Raw genomic sequence first — 12,063 nt, 5'->3', positions numbered from 1 at the left:
GGGGCGGGGGGGAGACTGGACTTCGTATAGGGGGCAGACAGTCCATCATTGCGTTGGGCCTGGTCTCCACTCAGGTCCTGCCCACTGAGAATGCTGACAGGATACACAAATCTCTAGGGCATTTCTGTCTGGAAATTCATCTCGTCTCCATTTTGCTCTTTAACCTACAAACTCTTTCTGCTGCTAAATTAAATCTCCTCTCTTTGCAAACTAAGCTCTCCGTATTTGATCCAAAGAGGAGTCCGCCAAGGTATGCACTTATTCTGCAACTATTTGAAAGTCCATTCCAGTGCTGGGGGGGCGGGGAGGAAAGTCCAGTATGTGCAGGATACTGTTAGTCATCAGGCATAAAGGGTGAACATGACTCACTTTGCCTTTATGGAGCATATAAATGAAAACAGTAATTAAAATACTGTTGTAAACCGGGCATGGTGGCGCATACCTGTAATCCCAGCACTGGGGAGGCTGAGGCAGGAGGATCACTGTGAGTTTGAGGCCAGCCTGGGCTACATAAATGAGTTCAAGGCCAGCCTGAACTGCATAGTGAGACCCAGTTTCAAAAAAGACAACAAAAAAAGGCGGAGGAGTTACTTTGAGCACAGCGACCAGAGATGGCCTCTTTAGGGAGGTGGCATTTAAGCCCAAAAGAGAATGAGAAAGGCATGAGAAGCAGCATGCAGGGGAAAACATTACAGACAAGAGGAGGAAAGAGGGGCTCCCATGTCAATTAAGAAGGTTGTGTAGCTAGAGCTCAGTGTGAAGGATTTAGTATAATAAAACACTGGTGTAGGCAAAATTCAGGCAAGAACGCTGCACCTTATTCCAAAAAATCACTGAAGGGTCTTAAGCAGGGAGGTGATGCCATCTAGTTTACATTTTAACATTATCAGGCTGCTATGCAGAAAAACACGTAGAGGTGCAAGAAGGAAAATGGACGAGGGGAGGCAGTGATTCTGAGGGCCACTAGCAATGTGGTAGTGGAAATGGAGAGAAGCAGACAGACTGTGCTTATCTCTATGTGGTGGATTGACAACTGGTAGGTAACTTGGAACCCCCAGCTGAAGTCAGCGTGGTGCTGGCTATTGGGGGCCCACCTAAGGATTGTTGCCACCAAGATAAAAAGGACAATTGGAGGAAAAGAAAGGGCACTGTTAGGGCGCTGTTGGTTCCCCTGGGTGCTGTTGGTTCTCCTGGAGGAACTTGTTATGCTAGCTTTCCTGATACAAACTCAGCTGCTGTCAATGTCAGAGGAGCTCAGGACCTTGTTGTCACTGAGAAAGGCTACAGTTTCACTTTGGGGGAGCTCTGGTCCTTACTTTGAGCGTCACTTCCTGGCTCCAGTGCAGATCCCTCAGCCTGCTGGTACAGATCCTTCATCTGGGTGGCGCAGACTTTCTAGCTTCCACCACTGACCTTAGGGCCTTCTTAGCCCAGATCCTTAATACAGACTTGCATGAGACGTTGTCATGGGCTCTTGACCTCCAGCTGGACTCATGGGAGGCACTTGTTATGGGCTCTAGGTCTTCAGTTGGACTCATGCAGGACATTACCATGGGATCCAGGCCCTTAGCTGCATTCTTTGGGTCTTTCATGTGTGGAAAGATTTCCTGCACTCTTTTAAACTTGACTCTGGGTGACTATTATAAAATAATCCTATAAATTATGTCCTGTATTGTTTCCCTTGCAAACTCTGACTACAACAATCTGGATGTAAAGCAAAAAATTCAGTTGACATGGAGGGAACAAAGAAAGGAATCAAGCAGCACAGCACACCGTTAACTTGAAAAGTGTCCCATTAGTATGCACAGAAAAGGAGAAGTTGGGCTTGTGATCTTGCGTAGGGCTGAAAACTCAAAGGCCTATACCAGTGGTGGCCAACCTGTGGCACATGTGCTGCAGCAGGCTGTTTGTAACTGAAACCTCTAAAAGGTTCACCATCCCTGGTCTCTGCCACAAACTTGCAGAACACTTACTTTAACCTGGGCTTGGCAGAGAAGGAAAAAGTTTTCTTTAGAACTGATAAGCATAGGGGCCGGGGATATAGCTCAGTGGCATAAACAGCTGCCTGGCAAGTGCAAGGTCCTGAGTTCGATTCCCGGTACACCCCCCAAAAAAGAATGGATAAGCATAAACTTTGTGACACATGGGTTTGAAAGTTTCGGTTTATAGTACTGTTCAATCAGGAAAGTGACCCTTAGTGTTCCAGGACCTGGGAGAAACAAATCCTCACTGCACGGGTGCACCTGCAACCTGGGTCTCAAAGGATCCCATAGATGAGAGTTTTCCAAAGCTAAACATAAGCATCCATTACAACTTATAATACACCTGAGAAAATAAGCAATCACCAGTGGGCCAAAGAAAGCAGGTATGGTGGCACATACCTGCACTCAGGAGGTAATAGTGTGTTCAAGGCCAGCCTGAGCTATCCAGTGACAGTGTCTCACCCCCTCAACCCCCCAAAAAAACTATAAACAGTAGAATAATGATGCCCATATGGACTTATCTGTCATCCCAGCACTCGAGAGGCTGAGGCAAGATTGCCCCAAGTTTGAGGCTACCCTGGGCTACATAGTGAATGCAAAGCCAGCCTGAACTACATAGTGAGACCCTGTATCAAAAAAAACCCAAAACAAGTTGGGTGTGTTGGTGCACGCCTGTAAACCCAACACTCAGGAGGCTGAGGCAGGAGGATAGTTATGAGTTCAAGGCCAGCCTGGGCTACAGAGTGAGCTCAAGGCCAGCCTGAACTGCGTGGTGAAACCCTGTCTCAAAAAGACAAAAAAAACAAAACAAAACAAAACAAAACTAATCAACAACAAAAACTATATAAACACATTAACTACATACTTTTTTTTCCTTTTCCTTTTTTTTGTGTTTTAATGTGCTAGGAATTGAACTCACAACTTGCACTTGCCCAGCAGGAGCTGTGCCACTGAGCTACATCCCCAGCCCCACATTTTTTTTTTCTTGGTAGTGGGGATGGAACCCAGAGAGGGTGCTCTATGACTGAGCTATATTCCAGGCCTTTTTATTTGAGACAGGATCTTGCTAAATTGCCCAGAAAACAAAACAAAACAAAACAAAACAAAACAAAACAAAACACTGCTCAGGTAGGACTAGAACTTGCAATCCTCCTGCCTCAGGCTCCCTCAGTGCTGGGGTTACAGATGCGGGCCACCACATCAGCTTCACATATGTTCTTAAGAAATTAAACAGTACCACTGTATTATCTATCTAACCATGTTACAAAATATCGTCATCAATAGTACTGAATTTTAACGGGACATACACATCATTTCACTCAATGCCATATTCTGAATACCATAGTGCAAGAAATGCTTGTGAAAAATGGAATTCTTTCTTTTAAGAAAACACAAAACCAGTATGAAGAAACTAGACTGGATTAAAATTGTGGTTATGTTAAAGATCTCTAATATGTGTGAGCCTTGTGGCACTAGGTTGCCTTTTCTAGTATTTAAATCACAAGCAACCACCCCCCCCCAAAAAAGCTCTGTTATGATTAGTCAAGCTGTACATGTCAAACTGTTATTTCCATAAAAATACCAAAGTGCTTTAGGAAAATAAACAATGACACCGTATATAAACATGTATCATAAAAAAATAAAAACAAAACAAAAAGTAAACATGTATCACATCCCATTACCCTAAATACAACAAACAAGGGCAACATACCCTGGCTTGTTTTGGAACATGCCTGCCCTAAAGTTTGATTCACTGATTGATTGATTGATTGATTGAGAGAAGCAGGGTCTTGCTAAGTCCCAGCAATAGTCCTGCCTCAGCCTCCCACAGTGCTGGAATTGTACACCTGTACAACTACACTTGGCTTAAAGTTTCATTTTTTAATTAGGTGTAGAGTACTTTATTTTCTACCAAGTATAATAGTAAACCAAATCCTTTGTTTAATAACAAAGCACTTGAAGCTGGGTGTAGGGGTGCACACCTGTGATCCCAGCACTTGGGAGGCTGAGGCAGGAGGATCTTGTGAGTTTGAGATAAGCCTGGGCTACAAAGTGAGCTTAAGTCCAGCCTGAACTACATAGTGAGACCCTGCCTTAAAAAAGACCAAAAAAGAAAAAAAAAAAAAAAAAAAAAAAAAAAACCCAAAATAAAATTACAGTCTGCATTGTCTTCCTGACATTCAGTACTAAACCTGTGCTAAATCTTAGTATTCAGTTTTATCAAACCCTTTACCGATTTACACATTTGGAAGAAACACTATGAAAAGTAAAAGGAGGGTCCCGAGAAGCAGCTGCCACAACAGCCACCTCCGAAGGTGGGGGATTTCTATGACCCCAAGCACCCGAATGAAGAAAATGAAGCCTAGCCAACAAGATGAAAAGTGGTGTGACAGCAAGCTCTACGAGGAAGTGTTCCTAGGCTAGTGTTCGTATGCTGGAGAGAGAAAGGAAGCAGAGTACTTGGTTAAAGTACTTGCATTTCAGAACCACATACCCAGATTTGAATACTAGTTTAACCTTGGACAAGTGACTTCATCTCTCTGAAGTTTTCTCATCTTTGAAATAGTTATCCTAACGGTAGCAACACTTGGGTGTTGGTTATATGTTGGTTTCTGTGTGGGGTGACAGGTCCCGAGAATGAGGTGCGGCCAATGAAAAGAAAAACAAGAGACAAAGTTATGGGATCAGGGGAGCTACAGCCTCTAGCACTGAAGACTCGATTATAATTTTCTTTAGCCTTTTATTGGGATTCACACAAAAAGCAGGAACAGGGGAAATGGGAGGAATCATTAACAGGGTTATCGAGGGCAATACAGCTTCATTATCACAAGAATGCAGCTTTGACTTAGCCATCACGTTATCACTCCTTTGGACATATCTCAGTAAAGCATCTAGTGTTGTCCCAGCAGCTTTTCACACAGACTGAGGTCCTGCATTAATTGCCTTATTGCACTAGCACTTTTGCTGTACTTCCTCCGGAATCAAACAATCTCATAGCTTGGTCAGGTCAGGCTCAAAGTCCCACATAGGTAATACATTTTTTTTCCCATAGGTAATACATTGAAAGGTAAACTACACAATGTCCTTCTCCACATTCCCCCTTTTGTTTTGCTGCAATCCTTTGAAGTACTAATGAGAAGGCTGGCATTTGTCTTTTTGGTGTTTTTGGATGAGGGTCACCAGACTACAAAAAGGATCAAGCAAATGCCATATAAAATGACCACAGATGTTTGGAAAAACTGTAATTGTTTTAAAGGATTCAAATGTTTTATTTCTTTATGCACATTGTAGTTTGTTGTTAAATGTCTCAAATATTTTTTTCTGTAAATTTTTAATCTCAAAAGATAAATTTCTCTGATTCATTAAATGTTTTTTGACATTTTCCCAAGGGAAAAGTGTATTATTATAGCAATGAGGAGTACCACAAAAATAAGAGCTATTCCAATCACATTTAAGCCAAAACTGTTTTTGTAAACTAACTGATCTCCCAATACCACTGCTTGTTGCAAGTCTATTTGAGTTGCCAATTTTTCATCTACAGAATGTTGAGTTTGCTATAATCTATCAGAATTTTCATGCCATGTTGAGTTGTTTGCACTGACTGATGAAGGGCTACTCCAGTTTCTGCTGCAGTAGCTGTAATGCTAATAATTCCTAATACAATGCAGTATCATTTTAGGGCTCCAGGAGGGTCCAACTCTCTTACAAAATTTAAGATTCTCTGGGTTCAGACAAAGGAGTTCCCTGGGGTCTCGATATGTAGTGTAGGCTGGCCTCAAACTCACAGCCATCTTCCTACCTCAGCCTCTCAAGTGCAGGGAGCAAAGAGGATCTAGAGCTAGTTTATCTTATTTCTGCTCAGAACGATCTCATTTTTATAACTGATCAAATTCCCCTTATCAAGAGAGGACACACTATTCTCAGCCATATACAGATAACAGGGGATGAGAGAGTTCCAGCTCTGAAGATGAATGTAAGAAGACATACTCAGAGTGCACCTCATCTCATTCCTCCTCGTACAGAGACCTGAGAAATCATCCCATTCTAAATCTGATTGGGACTGTAGCCTGAGACCTCTTATTTAGAGGCAGAAGAGGAAAGTATTCTTCCAAACTAGACAGGTAATACAAAAGGACTTCAAAAAATGAAGCAATATAAAGATGTTGTCCTCCTTCTAGTGACCTAGGATTCTGATGGGGTACTCATATTCCAAGCACAATTAGAGTGCTTCCCATTATAAATCTGCCCTTTCAAAGTTTACACCCAAGTCTGACAAACTTGAAAATTCTGGGGCTGGGGATTTAGCTCAGCGGCACAGCGCCTGCCTGGCAAGCACTGAGTTCAATTTCTGGTACCGGAAGAAAAACAAAAACAAAACAAAAACAAAAAACAAAAAAAAATTTAGAAAATTCTTTCTGTTATACAGAACTAAGTGAAAGCAAAAAAAAAAAAGAGGAAAAGGAAAATGAAAGTGCTTTAATAATCAATTTTAATAAACTCCAAGTAAATGGCTTTAATAATCACATGAAAATAAGGTTTAAACAAGCCTGATCTTCATGCAAATAATTTTATTCCTACTTATGCTTTTCTCAATTTTTACTTTCAATTGAAAGGTTTCTATTCAAAAAATGTGACTAATTTGTCAGTAATGTATAATGAACTCATTTTTCTACCCCAAATAAAGATAGTCATTCTCACAAAGTAAATATGAATTTAACAGAATTAAGCATTCTCTATTAGCACCTGATGCTTCAAAATTACCAAAGCTCTAAAGCTCTAAATTACCAAAGTTCTATTATTTAACCAAAAGATTAAATAACAGAACACTAATTTTTTTTTTGAGACAGGATCTTGAAGTTCAGGCTGGCCTTGAACTCACAGCAATCCTCCTACCTCAGCCTCCCCAAGTGCCGGGCTTATAAGTATGCACCACCAAACCCAGCATGGAACACTAAATTTTTGCTTCATTTTATCTTTTTGAGACAGGGTCTCACTATGCAGTTCAGGCTGGCCCTGGGCTCACTTTGTAGCCCAGGCTGGTCTTGAACTCACAAGGATCCTTCTGCCTCAGCCTCCCGAGTGCTGGGATTACAGGTGTGTGCCACCATGCCTGGTCTAAATTTTTGAATTAGTTGAGCATGATCCAAAATATCTTCTGGTAAATATAATTTTAGTTATAAATGAAGACAAAAGACAAAAGTTAATTCTGGAAGAACACTTCTATTTACAAAGGAATAGGTCTTAGTTTTATTAAAAAGTTTGCAGCATAAAAATTACAGAGAAACATTCCCATATTTGAAAAGAGCTACAAGAATCAAAGTAGAACACAGGATTGTAACAAGCAGAGTCACTGAACATACTAAAGAGGTATGTACAGTCAATCCCACTGGAACTCCTAGGGTCACATTTTTATGTATCTGTGGAAAGAGAGGGACAGAAAATTAAAGACATTTAAAATGCATCACATTCTTCTCAGGTAAGACCACTGTTTCTTTGATTTTAAATTTATCTCTTGCTTTTTTCTTTCAAATATTTCCATCAGTGCTAGATTATATATGACATTATTGTCTGAATGACTTTTAGATCCAATATTTCACTTAATGTTACAGATCAGACTCGATTCCACAATAACTTGTAAGTTCACATTAGTTCTAACTTTTCCCACTTTTTAGATAGAGTTGAATATACAATTTTTTTTTTAAAAAAAGCTATATCCTGACATCACCCTCAGGAACAGTATAAACATGTTCTTCCTCTTCCTCTGTTTCACATTAGAATACAGAATTCTTTTTTTTGTCTTTTTTTTGTTTTTGTTTTTGTTTCGTTTTTTTGAGACAGGGTCTCTCTATGCAGTTCAGGCTGGCCTTGAGCTCACTTTGCAGCCCAGGCTGGTCTCAAACTTCAAACTCACAACGACCCTCCTGCCTCAGCCCCCCGCCCCTCCCCGTGCTGGGATTGCAGGCATGCACCAGCTGGGCTACGAAGTGAGCTCAAGGCCAGCCTGAATTGCATAGCGAGACCCTGTCTCAAAAAGATATACATACATACATATATACATAAATGTAAAGTACTTATCCTATTTTGTGGCTTCTCTCCCATACATTTGTTATTTACATTTTGTACAGCTAAACTGAATGTGTCCTTTAGTGTGGCTAGCAATGCATAAAGAAATTCATTTAGAAACCTAGGGAAAGTTTATAGTCTTTTTTTGGGGGGGGTCTTTTTGAGACAGGGTCTCGCTATGCAGTTCAGGCTGGCCTTGAGCTCACTTTGTAGCCCAGGATGGCCTTGAACTCACAGCAATCCTCCTGCTTCAGACTCTCAAGTGCTGGGATTACAGGTGTGCGCCACCATACCTGGCTAAATTTATAGTTTAAAAATATACAATGTTTTGCAAACATTAAAACTTTAGACAATTTGGAAATACTTTCATTTTTGGTTGCTGTTTATAATTAGTTGTATTGACTTCACACATATACACCCACCCACACCTACACACACACACAAAGTTACCAAACCAATCTGTAAAAAATTGTATCTGAAGCTGGGCACGGTGGTGCACACTTGTGATCTCTGCACTTGGGAGGCTGAAGCAGGAGGATCTCTGTGAGTTCTACGCTAGCCTGGGCTACATAAGATCAAGGGTAGCCTGAATTACATAGTGAGACTACATCTCAAAAAAAAAAATTGTATCTGAAAAATCATCTTTCAAAAAATGACATCGTAAGCAAAACTTAGTTTATAATACCACCTAATTAACGGCATAATACCTATTGTTCTGAGATACACAAAAAGATATATTTCAAAGACAAAAAAAGTGCTTAATTATGACCGCTTAGCTTAAGTTACATGGTCTTAAGGGAACCACAATCAAAATGTTTTAATACTGTATTTATTTTGTAGCAAAGCAAACTACTAATATTTTTGTTTTGAGACAACCCAGATATTTTTTAAAATCAAAAAATAGCAAATAAACACTAAGCATAAGCTTCACTCATACAAAAAATCAAATACATTTCTCCAGATGTAAATCAGAGTTTAAAAAGTTTAGGTCCCAGATGGAATTGGCAATTTACTCAAAAGCAATTCTACACTAAGACAGCAGTCACATCCATTCAAAGAAAGTTCTCCAGTACAAAATAGCTGTGCTTAGTAGTAAGCCTTTAGTATCAGGAGTTCTCCTAGCTAATCTGGTAGATAAACTAAGCAACGACAAGGAAATTACTTCAAATTTCAATACCCAGAATAGTATATATGAATAACACTGCCTCATGGTTATCTGATTAACAGTTATGGTGTCTGCTGCTTTACATTTTAAATCTATTTTATTTTTGTTGCACTCATTTTCAGGCCACAAAGCAGGCCTGAAAGAGAATAAGAAATGAAGAGAAATAAAGAATAATATGAGCATCAGTTAAAAAGTAGCTCCTAAGAGGGGAATAAAAGGAGAGACAGCACTACGAAGAGAGAAGAAAGCAGACTGCTCACCAAACTAGGCAACTGTAAACTCACAAGACAAAGCCAATAATGCCCAGCTTAATAACTGAAAACAAGTTGCAGAGATAAAAACTACAAAAATAGTATAAAATAGTCTCAACTTGGATATAAAATAGTAATACAACTGTCTAAAAACTTTATCATAGTTGAAATATTAGTACTCTGGGTGTTATTTTCCTTTTACTATTTGCTCTGCGTAGCATAAAGATAACTAATTTTCTTGTTAAAAATTAATAAAAAGTTATAAATAAAAATAAAGTTTTTGGGCTGGGCATGGTGGTAACATGCCTGTAATCCCAGCACTCGGGAGGCTGAGGCAGGAGGATCGCTGTGAGTTCGAGATCAGCCTGGCCTACAAAGTGAACTCAAGGTAGCCTGAACTGCATAGCAAGGCTCTATCTCAAGAAGACAAAAAAAGGAAGGAAGGAAGGAAGGAAGGAAGGAAGGAAGGAAGGAAGGAAGGAAGGAAGGGAAAAGAGAAAAGAAAAGAAAAAAGGAAGGAAGGAAGGAAAGAAAGTTAGTTAGTTTTCAGAGCCAGGGATATAGCTCAGTGGCACAGCATCTGCCTGCCAAATGCAAGGTCCTGAGTTCAATTCCTGGCACACAAAAAAATAAAATTTTTCTGCTAGGTGTGGTGGTGCACTCCTGTAATCCCAGCATTCAGGAGGCTGAGGCAGGAGGATCACCACGAGTTAGAGGCCAGCCTGGGTTATACAATGAGTCCAAGGCCAACCTGAACTACAAAGAAAGACCCTGTCTCAAAACAAAATAAAATTGTAACAGAAAATGCATCCCCCAGCCAATATACTTCAGTTTGTTAGTTGCTCAGGTAATAGTTCCTGTTCCAGATCCAGTTGCTCCTGTCTCTTAGAAATGGCTGGTTACTGTGATGCATAACTAGTCACTATGATGCACAGTATATAAACCAATACCCAATTGACAAGCCATTCTGCCTCTGTCCTTCCTGCTTGCTTATCCAATATAAGCCCTAGACCAGCAGAGATGAGGGCCTGATACTCTGGAAATGATCCCTATCAGTGCCCGTTGATGTTGACGTAAATAAATCTGCCTCCAAATCCTGGGTGTCGTTTTGGTATTTCTGCTGCCATTGCAAAACAAGGCTTTCCTGGTAAAAGAAAAGCAGTTGAACTGGCCACTACTTCTCTCTGCCACTGCATACCTTTCAGTAGCACACCAGCTACACAGTACTTCTGCTGGGAACCACGGAGACACAGGACTGGCCCTAGATCACCACCTCCCAGCCGAATGGTTCTGACTTCACCCAAAGGAGGAGTCAGCGTTGCCAACAATAGCAAAGAAAGCGTATTAAAGACAAACAAAAAGCAGCTTTCAATGTTAGGAGGATAAAATGTTAACTTCTTAGATGTAGAAGAAATATAGACGTTTAAATGAGGGAGCGCTGAGACAGTGTAAGATCGGCTCACTTGTCTGTACTTCAGGCTGCTCCACTGGCAGATGTCCTGACTCTTCAGAGCACAAGGAGCTGCCGCCTCTGCCTGGGCCCAGCATTTCAACACCTGGAACTCTGAGAGAAGCAGAAGAACACGTTATTAGAAAATCTGTATTTGGACTCAGGACTAGGCTCGTATTGAGCCTCCACACAAGTTTTAAGGGCCGGGCATGGTAGCACACGCCTGTAATCCCAGCACGTGGGAGGCTGAAGCAGGAGAATCGATATGAATTTCAGGCCAGCCTGGGCTACAAAGTGAGCTCAAGGCTAGCCTGAATTGCATAGCGAGACCCTGTCTCAAAAAGAGAAAAACAAAACAAAACAAAACAAAAAAAACACAAGGTTTAAGTGCTGGGATAAGAGTAATCAAACATTTGAACACACATTATATATGACTTGGATCCATCCATCATGTGCTGTTAGTTTACTATTCTTTTTTTATATGAAGCCTAAGAAATTAAAATTGTAATATTACAAGAGGCCAGATGTGGTGGCACACAGGGCATGGCGGTACACAGCTGTAATCTCAGAACTCGGAAGGCTGAGACAGGAGGATCACTGCAAGTTCGAAGCCAGCCTGGGCTACATAATGAATTCAAGGTCAGCCTGCACTACATAGTGAGACACTGTCTCAAAAATAAATAAATAAATAAATACAATAAAAATATTACAGAGGTTGAACATGACTTCTTAAATTCCATTAAAAATTTAAAACTTGTTTACTTTCCATTACTGGGGATTGAATGCTGGGCCTCACACACTCACCAGGCAAGCACTCTACCACTGAGCTACTCCCTACTCCCTAGTCCTTTCTCTTATTTATTTATTTATTACCTTTCTCTTTTATTTTTTAATTTTGAGATAATGGTCTCAATTTAAGTCACTAATTGCCCAAGTTAGACTCAAATTTGCAATCCTCTTGTCACAGTCTCTGCAAATGCTGGGATTATAGGCATGTGTCACTATGCCTAGCTCTGAGCCCTTTATTTTGAGATAGGGTGTCATTAAAGCATTCCAGGCTGGCCTCAAATTTGCAGTCCTCCTGCTTCAGGCTCCTGAGTACCTGGATTACAGATATGTGCCACTACACTGGTCTTTTTTGTATGTATAACA

The 12,063-nt window shown here is 40.6% G+C and overlaps 1 protein-coding gene across 1 annotated transcript in view; it reads right to left on the bottom strand.

Annotated features, from left to right (window-relative positions):
• Positions 1-7,182: 7,182 nt before the first annotated feature.
• The window catches only part of Pigx (phosphatidylinositol glycan anchor biosynthesis, class X), a 28,221-nt gene continuing 23,340 nt past the window's right edge, over positions 7,183-12,063 (bottom strand). Inside the window, exons 6-7 of the mRNA XM_005383594.1 lie at positions 10,925-11,025; positions 7,183-7,399 (exon numbers count right to left, since the gene is read on the bottom strand). Of these exons, the coding sequence (XP_005383651.1) occupies positions 7,256-7,399; positions 10,925-11,025 (245 nt within the window). The 3' untranslated portion in view covers positions 7,183-7,255. The remainder of the gene's footprint in view (positions 7,400-10,924; positions 11,026-12,063) is intronic.

Source organism: Chinchilla lanigera, unplaced genomic scaffold, assembly GCF_000276665.1.
Source record: "Chinchilla lanigera isolate Chin_1 unplaced genomic scaffold, ChiLan1.0 scaffold00019, whole genome shotgun sequence".
Taxonomy (NCBI): domain Eukaryota; kingdom Metazoa; phylum Chordata; class Mammalia; order Rodentia; family Chinchillidae; genus Chinchilla; species Chinchilla lanigera.
The sequence above is the reverse complement of the archived record's forward strand: the minus strand, read 5'-3'. Positions and strand labels throughout refer to the sequence as shown.